At 51.7% G+C, this 18,706-nt stretch overlaps 1 protein-coding gene across 2 annotated transcripts in view; it reads right to left on the bottom strand.

Moving 5' to 3' along the window:
- Positions 1 to 18,706, bottom strand: part of Alpk3 (alpha kinase 3) — a 41,784-nt gene that overhangs the window by 7,959 nt on the left and 15,119 nt on the right. The window contains exons 4-10 of one of the 2 annotated variants that reach the window (XM_038314237.1): positions 13,850 to 13,967; positions 12,444 to 13,272; positions 11,961 to 12,374; positions 1,871 to 3,929; positions 901 to 1,048; positions 489 to 616; positions 329 to 364 (exon numbers count right to left, since the gene is read on the bottom strand). In XM_038314237.1, coding sequence (XP_038170165.1) covers positions 329 to 364; positions 489 to 616; positions 901 to 1,048; positions 1,871 to 3,929; positions 11,961 to 12,374; positions 12,444 to 13,272; positions 13,850 to 13,967 — 3,732 coding nt within the window. Of the gene's footprint in view, positions 1 to 328; positions 365 to 488; positions 617 to 900; positions 1,049 to 1,870; positions 3,930 to 11,960; positions 13,273 to 13,849; positions 13,968 to 18,706 lie in introns of both variants that reach the window. The other variant, XM_038314236.1, reaches the window with a different exon arrangement.

Below are 18,706 nucleotides of genomic sequence, written 5' to 3'. Positions count from 1 at the left end.
CAAAGTTGATGACCAGCATCTCTACACACGCACGTGTACCTGCTCACATACAAACAGACAAAAGAGAAGTTCTGTGTATCAAGTGACTTCAACAAATGAATGCAGGAGGAAAGACAAATAGGGGTGGGGACAGCAACATTAGACAAAACAAGAGACATACCAGCCAAACAGATTAGCAGCTCCTGACTTCAAGCAACACATGGACACAGCTGGGCAGCGGGGAGCAGCGTGTGGATTTAGGGAGGATTGTAAACCCCTAAGGAAGGGAACCCTGCAAAGGGTAGAGCTGGGGATGAAGGCCCACCCCGTACCCAGAGGGGCAACATACCTTCACCTTCCTCCCTGGAGATGAAGCCAGACAGCACTGTGTGGAGAAAAGGAGGATGTCACTGCCTCAGGCTGTCTGTCTGGGCAGAGTGCCACCCCTGCGTGGTACAGGGCTGCCGCCCACAAAGCCAGGCCCGCCGAGATCCTAACACCACACTCACCCTCAGGGCTGAGGCAGAAGTCAGTGGAGGCAGAGCCGTGCTCGTTATGGATGGTACAGCAATATAAACCACAGTCCACGGGAGATGCCTGCACAATGGCCAAGGCCGCCGGCCCCTCGTCCCCTGCACTAGAGAGAGTGGAGACCTTTCTCATGAGGGTCAGCGCCATGACACAGGGCACATGCTGCTGGGAACCCAGGCTCTGGGAGCCCTGGGGAGGTGGTAAGAGGGTCCTCAGTCACACAGGTGACACTGGCTGTGTGATTTAGGACCCGTGATAAGACCTCTGAGCTTCAATTTCCTGATCTCCCTGGGGCTACCGTGAGGATGAGACGAGGGGATGGACCGAAAGCATCGGGCCAGTGTCCACCGTGACTGTAACTGGTCAGTCTGCGGTACCCAGGCAGCTTACCTCCTGCTCACCTCGCCCACTGGGTGCTGATCCTTCGCCCATGTCAGGACTGAGTCGCTAACGATATTGAAAAACTGGCACCAGAGCTTCAGACTGCCAGAAGAATCTGGAAACTGCTCTACCCGAATTTTCCGAATCACCTGTGGGGCTGCGAACAGGATCCCGTTACATCCCCAGCACCCGGTGCCCTCTCTGGCCACGCCCTTGCATCCCTGGGTTTCCTTGGGAAACGGGTTGAGAGAAAGCAGTGAACATAAACCCAGCAGTTTGTAGCCCTGGCTGCCTCCCACCCATATCTCAGGCTTCTACCCTGCCCCTGCCCCCAGCACACACATCTTAACCAGGAAAATAAAAATCACCCCAAGCCCAAGCCCGGGAGGGACTCATAGCTAAGCATACCAACAGTGACCAGCAGTCAATAAAGGTTCCTGTCTCCACGGCCCTGCCTTTGAGTCTTATCTTGACTCTAGGGTAACTGTGGAACAAGTCTAGTAAGGGGGCAATGGTGACCGTGGAGCCACCGAAGCCAGGTCCTGCGCTGAGTGGCACCTTTTTGCTTGTTTGTTTTGTTTTGTTGTTTGGGTTTGGTTTTCGGACAGGGTCTCCCTACGTAGCTCAGCCTGACCTTGAACTTTCTAAGTTCTTCTGCCTTAGTCTCGAGTGCTGGGATCAAAGCCGCCCACCATGGCACCTCACCTAGTATTTGGTTTCTCCTGTGCCTTTACCCTGACTGTGCCAAAGCTGCTGCCAATGTCACCTCGCTTCTGAGGAACAAGAGCATGACAAGCTCCAGGCCCTTCTGCTGCTCCCAAGGGACCCTGTTGATCCCAAACAGGGAGGCGCCCCGTGTTGTTGTTCCCCCTACCCTCCCCCCACCTCCCTACCCTCCGCCATGGGGTGGTGCAGGCACAGGAATACTATGCTCAGCTAGGCTTCAGCTTCCTGGCCGCTCTCCGTCCCCAGCACTCACCTTTTAGCAGGTCTTTGGCGTTCTTTGGCTTGGCTAGAGCTTCCTGCTTGCCTTCATCCGGGGCAGGCTCTGATTCCAAGGCACTGGCTTTGGGTCTGGAGCCCAGGTCTCCCGTTGCAGGCTCGTCTGTCCCAGGCACCTCTAGCATGCTGCTCTTTCGGGCCTGGGTAGGGGAACGTCTCTCCCGCCCTGGAGTCCCTAGAGATCCAGGTGTCAGGCCCTTCCTGGGTCCCCGAGGGGAAACTGTGGGGCTCTCCCTTTCTTCAGCCTTATTAGTATCTCCGTCTGATGTTGCTCTGACCTTAGGGAGGAACCGCTTCCTCCGGGCTCCCAGAGCCAATTCCTCGGGTGTCGCTGCAGGGAGACCTGTCAAAGCCTCCCCTGGGGTCGCTTCTTCCTGGCAGGGCTCCTGGGTTCTACTCTCCACTACTTGCCCACCCACCTCTCTTAGCAGTCCGTTCTTGTCATTTTCCTGGGAGATCTCCTCCCTGGAATCCCCTTCCTCACCAGTACCAGAGCCTTCCTCGCCCACCACAATGGCAGGAATGGTAAGGGGGCTGGGGCACGAGCCCCGGGAGCACTGGGCAGCAGCCAGGGCCTGCTGGCCAGCCTGTACCTCACGGTCCAGGAGGCCAGTGAGGCGGCGGGAGGTGCAGGGACTCAGCAACAGGGTCTGCGCACTCTGCACCAAGTGATTGTTCTCTACGCGGTCCAGGATGCGCCTCGATGTCCTGGGACTCAGGCCAGCCACTTCCATGGTGGGGAATAGAGTAGAGGAGGAAGCTAGGCCTCCAGCAGCAGCCTCTTCCTGTGAGTCTGCCCTGGCTTCGCTTGTCTCCGGGCTGGAAAGCTTCAGCAGCAGAAGCAAGTAGTTCTTCAGGGAATCTATAAGCCCAGGGTCACAGCTCCGGGGACCTGATGAGCTCCCCTCCACATTCGGCTCCTTGGCACAGGCTCCCTCACTACTGGGAGCCGTGACTTCTGGTGGGGGACTCTGGGTGGGGGACCCTGGCCCCATTTGTAGAGTGGAAACAGAACTCAGCAGCTCCTGGTCCCTGGAGGGGCCTAAGTCGCCCGTGCGCATGTGCTGAGAAGCTGTGGTGCTGGGTAGCCCCTCCTGCAGTCTATTGGTCAGGCCAGTTCCAGAAAAAGAGGGCGTGGCGGGCACCTCCTGACTCAAGCCAGTTGAATGCCCACCAGGGAGAGCCACGGATGGCGTTTCCCCCGGCTGCTCCTCCTTGGGACACTGAAACAGACTGTCCTCTTGCTTGACCTTGACCAGACCTAACAACTCTGACTTTTGATGTGTTTCTCCCCCCAACTGCGCTGAGTTCCCCTCAGGAGGCGGCTGTGCCAGGCACACATGGTTCCCTGACAGGGGATCTAGTCCAGTGTCCTCATCACTTCTGAAGGCTGTCACTGCAGGCTCTTCAGACCTAAGCATGAAACCAGATTTTTCTTGGACATGAGATGCTTCCGGGATCGTCTCAACACATTCCATAACCTGATCAGTTCTAGGGTATTCTGATGGTGAGGGTTTAAAGGCTTGGAGTGTTGAGTTGAGGCTGGCCACAGACGGCTGCTCTGGCTGGGTTTTGAAAGCTGTAGGGATGCTGTCCACCAACCGCGTCTCCTTTTTTTCACATATCCTTGTGTCTCTCAGATCTTGCCGCGATTTCTCGTCTGCCTGTGTCTGTCCTACCTGCATATCCTCCCTTCTCTGTGTCACTGCATCCTTCTGTGAACTCCTGTCTGACTGCGGCCTCTCGCTTTCTTGTGTCGCAATGTCCACCTGTGCCTTCCCATCAGACTGTGTCCTCTGGGAGGCTCGTGTTCCATCTCCCCGGGTCCTTCCATCCACTTGCGGCTTTCCATCTGTCTGTGTTTTCTTCCTGCCTCCAGCTCTCGCATCAGCACATGTCCTCCCAGCCTCCTGAGTGTCTGTATCCATGGGCTCCACGACGCCTTGAGTTCCAGGGGTGCTGCGGTCAACAGAGACGGTATCGGGGCTGCTGCTGGCAGACGTGGCAGGAGCCACGGTTGCTTGGGACTCCAGAACCTGAGAACACATGGCAAAAAGCAAAGTCTTAACTATACCTGTGTTGGGATCTCTGCAATATGGCACCCCAGCTTTCTCTGGTCTCATTCAGAACCGCTCTGAAGGGAATCTTGCCACTGGGTTCCTTGGGCATGCTAAAGATCAGGCAGACACATATGTAGAATCCCAAAGCCTCATGTCCTGATCCCAGAAACTAGATTAAGGAATATCTAGAACCCAAGCCTCTCTGTCCTTCTGGCCTCTCCCTGAATAAATCCTGCCCCGTCTTGAAAGATTCTGCTCATAGCTGACCCTGCCTTCACCTCTGCCATTCGGAGGATTTTGTCTTTGCCCCAGGGCTTTCAGAACTTTCATTTGTGTGCCCTCCCCCTTGTCTGTCTTTCTTTCTTTTGAAAGGTAGAGAGCAGGGGTTTCAAATGGTCATTGGTAGCACAGTCTAGCCTCAAACTCATTCTGTAATTGAGGCAAGTCTTAAGTTATTGATCCTCCTGCCTCAACCTCTTAAGTGCTGGGATTACAGGCACAAACCACCATCCTGGCCAGTCCTTCTCCTATGTAATAATTGGCTTGTATAGAATTATAGGTAAACTGAGCTGGGGGGTGGTGGCACACACCTTTAATCCCAGCACTCGGAAGGCAGAGGCAGGTGAATCTCTGTGAGCTCGAGGCCATCCTGGTCTACAAGGAGAGTTCTAGGACAGGCTCCAAAGCTACACAGAGAAATGCTGTCTCGGAAATAAATGAATAAATAAAAAGAATTTTTTAACCTTTTAAAAAACTTTTTGAAATGATTATTATGTCAGTTAAATGAACAAACCCAACCGCTGCTAAATAATACATTAGTTCTTTCCTCTTCTGGGTTGTTCTGTGTTTGAAACAAGGTCTCACTCTGCCTGGAACTCGATTACAGCAGAGGAACCCCGAACTCCTGGTCCTACTGGCTCCTCCTCCAGGGTGTCGCATGACAGGCGCACATTACCACAGTTTAGCAAGTGCTGGGGATGAATCCCGGGTTAGTGCAGCCTCTGCCAACTGAGCTCCATCCCCAGATCCACAATCATCCTTGATACTGAAAACTGCACTGTATCGGTCTCCTCTGAAGAATTTCCTGAGCAATTCTTCTAGAACAGACACACTGGCCAAACATTTGTAGCTTGCCTTTAACACTCAAAAATATTTTTGCTAAATGTATAATTTGATTGTGAAGTATTTTCCTTTATCAGTTAAATTCCACTTTCTTTCAGCCTCTTTTTCCGGGATGAGAAAATTGTGGTCGCTCAAACAAATGTTCCCCTATAAGGAATGCATTATTTTCCTCATCTATTTTAAAAATTGTTTCATTTTCTTTACTTTTCAACAGTTTATTTTTTTAAATGTGCATTTATCCTATTTGTGGCTTATGCATAGTGCCCCTGAAGGCCAGAAGAGGGTCCTGTCTCCTGGAGCTGGAATTACAGGTTGTGAGCTACCCTGTGGGTGCTGGGAATTGAACTCAGGTCCTCTGGAAGAGCAACCAGGACTCTTAACCACTGGGTTATATCTCCCTTATTTGTGGTTTGCTGAACTTGTGGGTTTTTTGTTTGTTTGTTTGTTTTTTTTTTGATGCTGTTGTTTCATGTTATAGTTTTATTACACTTAATGTGTGTGTGCATACATATACCACGTCAGTAGGTCGGGGATGTAGAGGTCAAAGGACATGGAGGTCACATACAGGGCAACCTGCAAGACTCCACTGTCCCCTCCACCATGTGCGTATCTAATCAGGTGGTCAGGCTTAGAGTCAAATGCCTCCACTTCCCGCACAATCTCGCCAGCCCTTTTGCTCTTGGGCTTATTTCCACACTAACTTGTGTGTGTATGTGTGTGTGCACGTGAGTTCAGGCACCTGAGGAGCCCAGAAGAGAGCATGGGATCTGTGCAGGGGAATTACAAGCAGTTGAAAGCCATCCAGAGCGGAGATGGGAAACAGAAGCTGGTCCTCTTCAAGAACAGCAAGTGCCTTGTCACAAAAGGTTGTCAGGTGTGCTGGTGAGAGCCTTTCCTCACAGCACTCTGGAGACAGAGGCAGAAGCGGGCAGATTTCTGTGAGCTCGAGCAGGCTAGCCTGGTCTACAGAGTGAGTTCCAGGACATCCAGAGCTACATAATGAGACTTTGTCTCAAAATAAAATAAAATAAAATAAAATAAAATAAAATAAAATAAAATAAAATGAACAGAGCTAGGTCTTGGACTTGTCTGACTGAGAAGCAGCTAACCATGACAAGAGAGTGCACACACACAGTGGCTACAAGACGGGACGGTTTCTGGAAGATGGAGATGGGATAGATATGACCCTGGATGCCCTGGAGCTGGAGTTGAGACAGTAGAGAGCTAGAAACCAACCTTGGGTCCCCTGGAGGAACAGCCAGCACCCTTAACTGCTGAGCCATCCCTCTGGCCCCAAAACATTTACTTAAGAGGCAATCTCTTAGATTGTGTTCAAGCTGTAAGTTCCACTCAAGCCTCTAAGGTTGTGATTTTCACGTTGGCCCATTTTCAAGTCCTCTCCTGTGGTATTTGGATCTGTCCTCTGTGTGTGCCACCCAGTGGCCAGCTTGATACTTGAATGATGGTCCCAGCTACATTTGTTCTCAAACTCGGGAATGTTTAGAAAGGTGTAGCGTTTATTTTATTTGGTTTTTTGAGACAGGGTTCCTCTGTGTATCTCTGACCATCCTGGGACTAGCTCTGTAGAGCAGGTTGGCCTCGAACTCACCTGCCTCTGCCTCTCAAGTGTTGGGAATAAAGGCGTGTGCCACCACCACCCTGCTATATGTAGCATTTATAAAGTCAATCATTCATGAGTCTCAGTGGTCACTTTCCCAAGCCGCTCCCCCTTCACGATGTCCCCAGTACATTGTCCCTAGAATTTCCCAGCTCTGCCACATAATTTCACCTGTGAGCCTTGCCTCAAACAAAGAAGAGAATTCAGAGGGAAAACAAACTAAAATCTTCATCAGGGCTACATCTCATGGTCTTAGAACCAAGGCCCCGTGAACACAGAGAACATCCTCCTCCCTCAACGTTCTAGACAGCTGGCTTCTGCCACCATGTCACCATGGTCACAAGGAGACTTAACCTCAAGCCTGACCTACAGGGCTTCTTAAAATGTTCATGCTAATGACCGTGTCCTCAGCTGCCCACCAGATCTAACTAGTAAGACAGCCAAGGGGCAGACGACAGGGAATCAGAGGCTTGCACACTCGACGCAGGTGCTCAGCTGTGAGCTCACTCCCCAGCAGCATGACCCACAGGTCCCAGCACTAGGCTGAGGGTCAGTGCGAAGGGCCAGGGCACATCCTGGAACCTGGACAAGTTAACACAGGGAGATACGGTCTCCTTACTAACGCCTCTCAACATCAGGCCCCACTGAGCGGACTCCAGGCTGGAGAGGGAGGCAGAACTCATGAGAAAACTGGTTCCAGACCTGCCTAATCTCTAACTTGGTGTTTTCCCCGCTAGAAACTCATGGTCTTTTGTCTTAGGCCCTGATCTCACAGCAGAGAAAAGCCCCAGCGGCGCCTTTTGTGTTCATGCTGTTAAGTTCCATTCAAGCAGCTGAGGCTGTCATTTCCAGCATCAGCCCATTTTCAAGGCCTTTCTTGGGGTATTTGGACTTTTTACCCCTCTTTTTTGAGATAGTGTCTTATGCCTCACAAGCAGGCCTAGAATTCCCTACCATGCCCAAGGTGGCCTTGAACTTCTGATCCCCTGCCTCTATCTCCAGAATGCCAGGACTACAGACATTAACAGTCATGCCCAGTTTATGTTGTGCTAAGGATCCAACCCAGGCCTTCCTGCGTGCTAGGCTAGGCAAGGACTCTGTCAACTGAGTCACATTCCAACCCCTTCACGCCATTCTCACCTCACCTTTTCACCTTCTTCAACTCAGAAGTGCTGTGGGACAATGGTTTTACCCTGTAAAGATTTGCTTCTTGTACTTGTTTAGTAAAATGCTGATTGGCCAGTAGCCAGGCAGGAAGTAGAGGCGGAGTAATGAGAACAGGGGAATTCTGAGAGAAGGAAAGAGTCAGTCTGCAGTTGTCACCCAGACACAGAGCAAGCAAGATGTGACTGCCTCTCCGAAAAAGGTACCAAGCCACGTGGCTAACACAGATAAGAATTATGGGTTAATATAAGTTATAATTAGTTAATAAGAAGCCTGAGCTAATAGGCCAATATGTTTGAAAATTAGTGTAGACCTCTGTGTGATGCTTTGGGACTGAACACCTGTGGGACCTGGTGGGACAGAAAACACGGTCAACACAGAAAGTAGAATTTGAGTTTCACAAATCAGTCTGGGGCTGCCAAGGTGGCCGCAGTGGGAGAAACACTTGCTGCCAGGCCTGAAGACAAGACCTGAGTTTGATGCGTGGAACCCACATAGTAACGGAGAGAACCAACTCCTGCAAGTTGTCCCCTGACCTCTGTGCACATGCACATGTGAACAAGGACACATTCACCCTAAATAAATGGTTATAATTCAAACTTTCAAATCATGTCTAGTAGTCCCAACAGCTGGAGTTCTACGGTCAGCAGGATTTTGTTTGGTTAGTTTTTTAGAGACAGAGTCTCTCTATGTAGTCTTGGCTGACCTGGTACTCACAGTGCAGAACAAGCTGATTTTAAATTCACTCAGATCTGCCTGCCTCTGCCTCCCAAACACGGGAATGAAAGCCAGCCGTGCACCACCACAGCACAGCTGGCTCAGCTGGCTTTGCTGATTTTTTTTTCATGTTTCTTCCCTGACCCCACTATATATCTTAGGTTGCTAAGTATTATATATAAAATAATTTTAAGAAGTAACTTGGAAAAAACAGGCATAGTAAGCACCCACATGCAATCCCACGCATGCATCTGGGAGGTCGAAGAAAGAGGGCTGCAGCAAGTTTGTCACCAGGCTCTGGGAACCTCATCTCCAGCTCCCGAGTGCTGGATTAGAGGCAGGCCAGTTTGTCTGTCCAGCACAACATGGTGCTGCAAACCCAGACGGTGGTCTTCACACTTGCACAGCAAGCTAAGTTCTAAACCTGCTGAGCCATCTCTCAAGACCTTGGACTCATAAATAGTCTTTTATACTATATATACTTTATTTATTTTATTTTATGTGCATTGGTGTTTGCCCTGCATGCATGTCTGTGTGAGGGTGTCAGATTCCCTGGAACTGGAGTTACAGACAGTTGTGAGCTGCCATGTTGGTGCTGGGAATTGAACCCCAGTCTTCTGGAAGAGCAGCCAGTGCTCGTATCCACTGAGCCATCTCTCTGGCCCCCACTATTCTTGATTTCAATCTCCTCCCAGAACCCAGCCCACTAACTTTCCACCTTGTATACTCTCCAGTGCTTTCGAGAAGACACTTCTCATGCTTTGCTCAGATGTCCTGACTTTCCTCAACAGTGAAGTTGGTCTGAATTCCTAACCCATGCTAATGGAGGCTCGTATTCCATAAATATCCGTTCTTTCCTCTTTTCTGCCTCAAACCAACCTTAGTGTTATAGGGGAATAGGGCACAGAAGACACGACAGAAGCAAAGAGAGTGTGGAAAAGCTTCTAGAACTCGAAGGCTCTGAGTATCATGAGTGGGGCCAGCTGACTTTGCAGCCCTTACCCAGCCACCACCTCACCTTGCTACCCTGGCTTCACTCTGTCTTCCTAGGACAGCATCCTTCCGTTCTTGCATCTGGTTTCTTAGTATCTGAAGATACTATGGACATTCTTTTACAATTTAAATATTCCATTCAATATTGTCTTCTAATATGGTATGACATGTTATAAATCCATGATGTCAAACAAGTCTGGCAGGTTCTGAGATGTGTCTCCCATTGAACCCTGAGACCCCACCACGCACCCTCTGCTTCAAAGCCCACAGCTGTCATCAGCACATCTGCTTGCACAGCTGTCATCAGCACATCTGCTTGCACAGCTGTCATCAGCACATCTGCTTGCACAGCTGTCATCAGCACATCTGCTTGGCAATTATCTCTGGTGTCCACCTTGATTCCGTAGATAATCATCGCCCCATCTCCACCTCAGAAAATGCACTCATGCACTCCCAGGAAGCCACATCCCCTACTGTGAGGCAGGAATCCCCACCTCTTGGGATGACCACCTCTCATGACCTACAGGCTTATCAGGAGACATGCTCAGGGGCCTGGAGAGTTAGCTGGCTCAGCAATTAAGAACACTGGCTGCTCTTGCTGAGGACCCAGGTTCAGTTCCCAGCATACATGGTGGCTCATAACCACTGCAGTATCCATAGGGCTCCTAAGCACGGATCCCCAGTTGCAGGAGATCCTTGGGCAAAAAGTCACATAGACAATTTTTTAAATTTTTTCAGGTCTGAAAGCATTGGCTGAGATCTCTTGTGTCTGTACTGTCACACACACTTGGAAGCTAGCCTGATCACTTCCTAAATGAGTTCCCTCGGGGCCTCGGAGGGCTATTTCTCAGGAAGGCTGTTGTGCAGCCTGAGGCTGTCAGGAACATAGAGTAGCCCTACCAAGCCCTCCTGGAGCCAAAGAGGGGCTGACACGCCCAGGAACCTTGAAAAAGGTAGGGAAAAGCAATAAGCAGATGCAGAACACGGTGTGAGGTCTCTGAAATTTGTCCCGCTTCAAAGCCCTCTGGCCTGCCCTTCCCAAAACCTAACCTTAGCATCCACTGAAATAAAGCCACACCCAGTCACCTGTAAACCCCTCTTCCCTTATTCCCTCGCGAATGCTCTTCCTCTGCCTCGGCTACCCACCCAACACCCTCCTCCCCACCTTGCCCTGAGATGCCAAATCGATAGTCGCTCGTGGGTTTCCCTTGACTGTCCCAAAAAGTCATCTGTCCTGCCCGCACGCCCGAAAAATGCTGCCTTTCTGTGGAAAGCCTCAGCTCATAAAAGCTAGGACTCAGGCTTCTTGACCCTGAGAGAGTCTCGGCGTAGTTCCTGTCCAAACAAGAAGCCATCTCCACTTACATTAGACGAAGAGAAATATGGGGCACAATAAAATTGGAATTTCTGATAAACAGTGATATATTCTTTAGTATAAACTGATCTCACCCACATGCATGAGACTACTGTCTCTCCTTTCTGTCCAGAAGTGGAACACTTTAATCCTAGGGATATCTTCTGTCCCTCTGCCACTGGAGTAGGAAACCCTGGCCACCTCTCATCCTCTCAACCCCGCTCCTCAAGCTCCGTACTGCTGAATCTCTGCCCGTGGCAGAGGAGGACCCCTGTCCCTCCTCCACACAAAACACATTTTCCTCTTGGCTACCTGTCCCCTATAATTGGCTGACTCCTGCTCCCAGCTTCCCCATCTCCCGCCCTGGTATATGCTATGCCATCACACTTAGTTTGCGTGCCCCATGCCTCCTAAGCACCCGGTTCTTGCCACTATTCCTCACCTGAGAGATCACACCTTGCTGAGGGTTGCCAGCCAGGTATATAGGTAGACCATATCCCAAAACTTAAGTAAGACCAGAATGAACCAGTACTTCTTAGACATTCAGTTTTGGGGGTGCGGGGGGTGGTTTTGAAACAAAGTCTTGCTACCCATCCAAGGCTAGCCTTGGCTAACAGTCTTCCTGCCTAAATCTCCCAAGTGCTTGGGAGTATTTTAAGCATCACGGGGACTGTTGCATGCTACGAAACACTCCCATCTCCCCCATGGAGCACTAGAGCTTCAGCATGGCTACAAAACCCTCTCCACTGACCCATTTTCCTCCCCACCCCCACCCCCAGAGAACAGCATCTCCCTCCTCTTCTGTCAAGCAGGAGCTGCCTGCTCTCTCACACCAAGAGACACAGCCAGGCTATGCTGCCTGTGTGCATCTGTCCGGAGGGTGATCGAGCAAGGTCCATGCCTGTGCCCCCTTGCTCCTGGCTGCCCCTCCAGTCCTTCCCCACCCCCTTCTATAAATAGCCCACCACCCACGGGCTGCCAAGCCCTTCCAGCGAGAGTTTCCATGAGGTCAGTTTCCCAGAGCAGCCCCCACACTTACCTCTCCTGGAGTCTTGAAGCTTGTCCGTCCTTGCAAGGGGCTATCTCGGGTGCCGTGTCTCCGTCGGGCAGGGGGTGTGGGGACCTGGGCCGAGGCTGGAGGTGGGGCCTTCCCTAAGCTCTGGGCCACAGATTCTGGAGCCTGACTTGAGGAAGAAGTGGTAGTGGGCTCCACCTTGGGTTTAGGAGGAGCAAATCTCTTCCTATTCAAAGGCTTGATGGGTGGGGGGACCATGGAAGGTGTGGGCTGGCCAGAGACCATAGGTACCTTCTCACCTCGAGCCCTGACAGGCTCTTTCCCTGAGGGAATTTCTCTAGGTAACCTGGTTCTTGTGGGTGGAGGCATCTCCTCTTCTTGGGGCCTGCCTCCCTGGGTGCTCTCCATATACATGTCCTTCAGGGAGAAATACACCTGCTCTGAGCTGAGGTTTGGGCTAGGGGTTGGGACAGAGGTGGTGGCCGGGGCTGGTGCAGGGGCTGGGGCAGGGGCTGGGGCAGGGGCTGGGGCAGAGGCCAGGGCTGGTGCAGCGACATCCTGGATCTTGTCTTGAATGCCCACAGCAGAGGTTGACTTCCTGGTGCTTCCTGTTCCGGAAGGCCCAGACCCCCGTGCTCCCCTGCCTCTGGGCTGGGTCTGAGCTGGCTGTGTATCGACCGGTTTCTCTCTTCTACTGGAATTGGGTTTATCTGTACTGGGGATGCCATTTTCTGAAGCGCACTGGCTTCCATCTGCCTTTTCTAACTCTGGCTTCTGTTCTCCTGGCCTACACTCCTCGTCTTTCCTTTTCTTCTTAGCCCCAGACTCCTTCGGAGGGGCGTTCTGAGGCCCCAGCTCCATGACCTCACAGATGTACGTCAGCAAGCCATGTTCGCCATCTTCCCCGTTCTCTGGGGCAGGCTCCCCATTGGTGGGTACCTCTCCGGGAGCAAAACTGTTGATCAAACCCAAACCTGGGTGCTGAGCAGACTCAGTCTCTCCTTCCTGCCAAGTTGCCGAGGACCCTTCTTCCGTTTCCCTGGCGGGGGCTGAGAGGACCGCCACTTCCGCCCCACTCAGTCGGCGCTTTCTTTGGAAGCGGTCAGGACTGATCTTGCGAAGAGTGTCGGCCTCCCCTGAGTCCTCCTTCCCATGCTTCCAGCTCTGCTCAATCTCCCGCATCTTGGCTGCAGCCTTGCGCTTTAACTTGGCGAACCAGCGCTGGTGAATCTTGTACTCCGTCATAGTGCCCACCTCTAGGACCCCTGAGCAGGACACGATGCCCTTGGTGTTCCGGGCAGAGGCCTGGTAGATGGCAGCGTCTTCTTCCCGGCACCTAGAGGCAGGAGCATGAGGCGCCATCTCTCCCCCTAATAGGCGAGAGGCCTCCTCCCCACAACCAGAGCCTCTGGCATCGACCACATGCTCCCTCCCAAGCCGAGTCCTGCCCTACCTTTGGCATCAGGAATTTCCTCAGTTACAGTGGAGGAAACTGAGGCCACAGAGGGTAGCAACTGACAGCTGACCAAGGTCACACTGTCCCAGGAGGGGATTAGACTTGGGGCCCAGAAGAGCTCCCTTCAGAAGCAGGTGACCAACAGCACCCGGGAGCAGGGATGGTGACACCGTTGCTTTTTCTGGCTGCTGACCTCATGGAAAAGGTTTCTGCGGGTCAGGACCTCCTCTGGTTGCACAGACTTGCGGCTGTGAGAAGCACTCCTACCCTGGCCTTGGGAGATCCCAGACACTGGCAGACAGCACAGTTCCAGGTAGATCAACTCAGCCGCAGAACCCTGCCTTCTAACTGCAGAGAGCACCTGGGCATTCCACCCGGCTGACTCCGTGACCTGTAGCAGGATCCGGTGTGGGGCCCTTGGGAGGGCAGAGAGCTGTGGAGGCCCCCTCTCCCTCACCTGTACAGCTGCAGGGTGTGACGGTTGCCTTGGTGAGTGATCTCGTATTTTGGCAAGCCGCAGTAACGGTCCAGTTCTATGTCATCCTTGTACCAGGTCACCTCTGGCTCTGGGTATCCTGAACAAGGAAGCAAGTGATTGAATAATATTATGGCATGATCCAAAATAGTGGGAGGGTTCAGAGCAGCGAGGGCTTCCCTCACTTCCTGAAGAGGCTGGACAGTACCGGTGCCCTGGGCCCTCTGGAAGCCCTGCCTGCCCCTACTGTTCAGCTCACTAGGATATGTTAAAGGGAAAGTATTTTCCCTCCAACAGGAACAAAGAAAACCAGGGGAAGCGACTTCTTACCTTTCTAGTAGGAAGGGGTGAGGGGTTTTCAGCAACTGATAACTGGGGATAACAAACTTCCTTTCTATAATGGCCCATTCAGTATTCTCAGGTACAGCAAGGACTCTGCCTCTTAGGTCCCTCTACAAACCCCATCACTGGTGCGACCCCTCCTTTCATTCCAAGTTCCTAAGCTGCATCCTTTGACAATACAATTAAAACACCTACCCATCCATCCATCCACTCACTCCTGATCCACCGATCCACCAATTCACAAACACACACACAGTCACACACACACACACACACACACTCACTCTTGATTCACCTACCCACCAATACACACACACAGTCACACACACAGTTACACACACACACACACACACATTCACTCTTGATCCATCTACCCACCAATCCACACACACACACACACACACACAATCACTGTAATGAGGGTAACTAATGAACCTACCAGTTGCCAGGTGGTGGTGGCACATGCCTTTATTTCCACCACTCAGGAGGCAGAGACAGATGGATCTCTGTGAAGTTGAGCCCAGCCTGGTCTATAAAGAGAGTTCCAGGACAGCCAGAGCTGTTATACAGAGGGGGAACCTACCAGTCCCTTCCTTTGGGACTCCCAGACTGCCCGTGTGGCAGAGCTCCTAACTACACAGTCTCATGCCTCTTGCTTCCCTGAACACAGCTGATTGGCCCATTAATGTACATCAAGGCAACTAATCTAAATTCAATCACTGTCTAGAAATGTTACTTTTATTTTTAATTGTGTTTGTAGTATATGCATGTACACATTTGTGTGCTTGCATGTGTGGATACATGTATGTGGGAATAGGTGTGCATGCATGTGGAGGCCAGAGGTCAACAGCGTGTCTTCTACATGTCGTTTTCCACGTGTGTACCAACACCCAAGTCTTCACAGATGGTTTTCTTTTGAGGTCGATTCTCTCTTGGGTCTGGAGTTCCACTAAGGTCCTGCTGTCTCTGCCTCCCTCCGGCTGGAGTTCTGGGTGTGTGCATCTACATCTGGGCTTTCACGCCGGCCGGCGCCTGGGATCACACTGAGGTCTTTGTGCTTGGAGGGCAAACACTTTCCTGACCTGGCTGTCCCCTAGCGCCTGGACACACAATTCTGAGGCTCTGTGAGACAGCTCTGTTGCGAAGCACAGCCTTCGGAGGGGATGGTGCTCGGTTACAGTGAGAGACAGGGAACGACACTAACAGGAGTCAGGGAAGGCAACATACTTCCATATCCTGCTTCTAGCCGGGCAGTGGTGGCACACACCTTTAATCCCAGCACTCGAGAGGCAGAGGCAGGCGGGTCTCTGTGAGTTCGAGGCCAGCCTGGTCTACAAGAGCTAGTTCCAGGACAGGCTCCAAAGCTACAGAGAAACCCTGTCTCAATAAACAAAACAAAACAAAACAAAAAAAGAAAAAGAATAAGGGAGATCTTTTATTTATTCGCTTACTTATTTGTTTATTTTTATTTTGTTGTTGTTGGCTTTTTGGGGTTTGTTTTGTTTTTGAGACTTTCTCTGTAGTCCAAGCTGTCCTGGAACTATGTAGACCAGGCTGGCCTTGAGCTCATAGAGATCTGCCTGCCTCTACCTCTGCCTCCGAGTGCTGGGATGAAGGTGTGCGCCACTACACACAAGCCCATAGAAATCTTTTACCGAGCTCCTTCTCCCCATCTTCCAGCCCTGCTCCTGTTCCCTTTGCTACATCAGAGCTGTCCACCAAGGTCACCTGGGATGTGCACATTGCTAAATCACTGATCGCTTCCTAGACTGGCTCAAGCTGGCCAAGGAGCAGCAAGGACCCCTAAAGTGGCCATCTCCAGCCTGGCCCGCTCCCCTCAAATCCTGACCTGTATCACTGACTTTGTATTTGTGTCTACAGGCAAAGGCCAAGCAGGTGGCAGTGTGACACACATCAGACTCCTCATTCTCATCTTAAGAAAATTCACACACGGCTCAGTAGGTAGACAATCCATCTGCCCAGTGTGGCTCAGGCCAAAGCAGGGGACCGTTCTTTTCCCTTCCTTTCCCTCACACCCACTCCACCAGACAGTCCTAAGGCTCTCCCCTTGGAACAGATCCAGAATCTGACCACTTCCTATCACAGCCTGGTCCCCATCACCTTTGTCTCTAACTTGGATTCCAGGGAGACCTTCCTTGCTGACCATTCTGGCCTCTCTTCAGCCCATGAAAGCACAAGCGGAGTGAAACTTCCCTCACGGTCTGCTCATGCCCATATTCTCAAAGCGCCAGGGGCTCCCATCTCACACAGCCCACACAGTCTATGCCCTATTACTGCTCTCCTCTCCTCTCCCCTTTGTGATCTGTGCCCCAACCTAGTCCTGCCAGCTCACTCTAACACAGCCCAGGAGGCCACACCTCAGCTCCTGTGGAGCTCTGCCTCCCAACACCCCTGCAAGCCTGCAGCTCTCTCCCCTCAGCACTTCCTCTTCATCATCGTTTCTTCCTAGAGCACACTGCCACACGACAGACACACTGAGTTTGTTAGTGTCCATCCTGCCCGTCATGGAATGTCCGCGTCACGACAGCGGGGACTTATCAGTGTTCTTCGCTGCTATGTCCTCAGTTCCTAGAATAGTGCCTGGCACGCCATCCACAGCGAGTAAATATTTACGGATGAATACATCAACAGGGCATGAAGAGCCAAGGGTCCAGAGAAGGAAGCAAGCTCCTTGGCTGGGGATTTGGAGTGACACTTGATCTAGACCCAAAGACTAAGCGGAATTTCAGAAGACTCGGAAACATACGGCCCCTTCCTTCCACTAATCATGGTGCTGTGAGAGCCCAGCACCTTGGCCATCAAGCCTGCTAGACTCCAGACCCAAGTGGGCAGGAATGACCCTTTGTTTGCTCCTGTATCTCCTCCACCTGAGCCGCCGCCTGTGCAATAGTTACTTCACAGATGAGCGAGTCAAGGAGCAAGCGAACAGCAATACAAAAGGTGGGGTGGGGGTATGCCTGACACAGGAACTGCCCCATGGCCTCTGAGGAAGAGCAGAGGGCAAGCCAGGGAACAGCACCCGGCAGCAGGGAGCAAGGGAGGCGAGGCTACAGCTGGCTTGGCCGGGGGACACACCAGGCTGTGCTGGCTGTAAATCGAGCCCCGTGTTTCCACTGTGCACTAAAGCCCCTGGTTACGTCGCTGCACACGTGGTCCGGGCCAGCGCAGGTGCTCTCACCATCTTGTGAGATGACCTCACCCACCAGGGCCTAAGAGTCTTCAGCCTCATGACCTGCCTGGGACATCCTCAGCCTCCAGTCCAGAGAGGCTGGAGTGGAGCAACGGCGTGGGGTGAAGAGGAACCTGTTGAACAAACACACACACAGACACACACACACACACACATACACACACCACACACATACACGGCTGCAGCCTAACCCCCGTAGGAGCTTCTTGTGAGTCTGCCCACAGTGGGGATCAAGCTGACAATCAAAGCTTCCTAGCAGGAATGGCTTTGAAAACGAATTTATTTGGGGAACATGCTGGTTATCCCCTGGATAATGTGAGCTGTATTTTCTGGACAGGGCTAGGTTCTTGGCTCAGCTGTGCACATACTCCCTGAGCAGGTGTGCGTGTGCACATACTCCCTGAGCAGGTGTGCGTGTGCACATACTCCCTGAGCAGGTGTGCGTGTGCACATACTCCCTGAGCAGGTGTGCGTGTGCACATACTCCCTGAGCAGGTGTGTGTGTGCACATACTCCCTGAGCAGGTGTGCGTGTGTACATACAGAGAGATACTTGGACACCCACAGCCTCATCCCAACCACTCCCAGTTTAGAGAAACTCAGATCTGTAGAAGTGGGAGTTTAGAGATTTAAGAGAACTCAGAGATAGAATTTCAGTTGGTTCCCCTGAGCAAAACTGCTCACACTTACTGAAGATTTCCTGTGTGCCAGAAGATGAGCCGAATGAAATACTCTCCATGTCTATCTCATTTAACCCTTATGCTGGTCCTCAGGAGAATGCAATCACTAATCCTCACTGTAAGAAAAAGGCAAGGGCTGACTTGGTGGCTGAGAGCACTTGCCACTCTTGCAGAGGACTGAGTGAGGGTCAGTGACCAGAACCCATATCCGGCAGCTCACAACCACCTGGAACTCCAGTTCCAGATCTGATGCCCTTCTCAGGCCACTTGGGCACTGGTGCACACATGATATACACATAAACTCTGGCACACACACAACACACACATGGTTTTTTTTGGGGGGGGGGGGTAGAAAATGAGCCTGGTGCTGGTGGCACACACCTTTAATCTCAGCACTAGGAGGCAGAGGCAGGGAGATCTCTGTGAGTTCAAGGCCAGTCTGGTCTACAGAGCGAGCTCCAGGACAGCTAAACCTACACAGAAAAACCCTGTCTCAAAAAAAAAAAAAAAAAAAAAAAACCATTAAAAAGAAAAACGGAAAAGGAAACCAAGGTTCATGAGATTAAGACTTCTGCAAAAGCCTCCTAGTGAGTAAGCAGCAGTCTGA

The sequence above is a fragment of the Arvicola amphibius genome, chromosome 12 (genome assembly GCF_903992535.2).
Source record: "Arvicola amphibius chromosome 12, mArvAmp1.2, whole genome shotgun sequence".
In the NCBI taxonomy this organism is placed as follows: domain Eukaryota; kingdom Metazoa; phylum Chordata; class Mammalia; order Rodentia; family Cricetidae; genus Arvicola; species Arvicola amphibius.
Note: the sequence above shows the minus strand (reverse complement) of the source record. Positions and strands in the feature narration are given on the sequence as shown.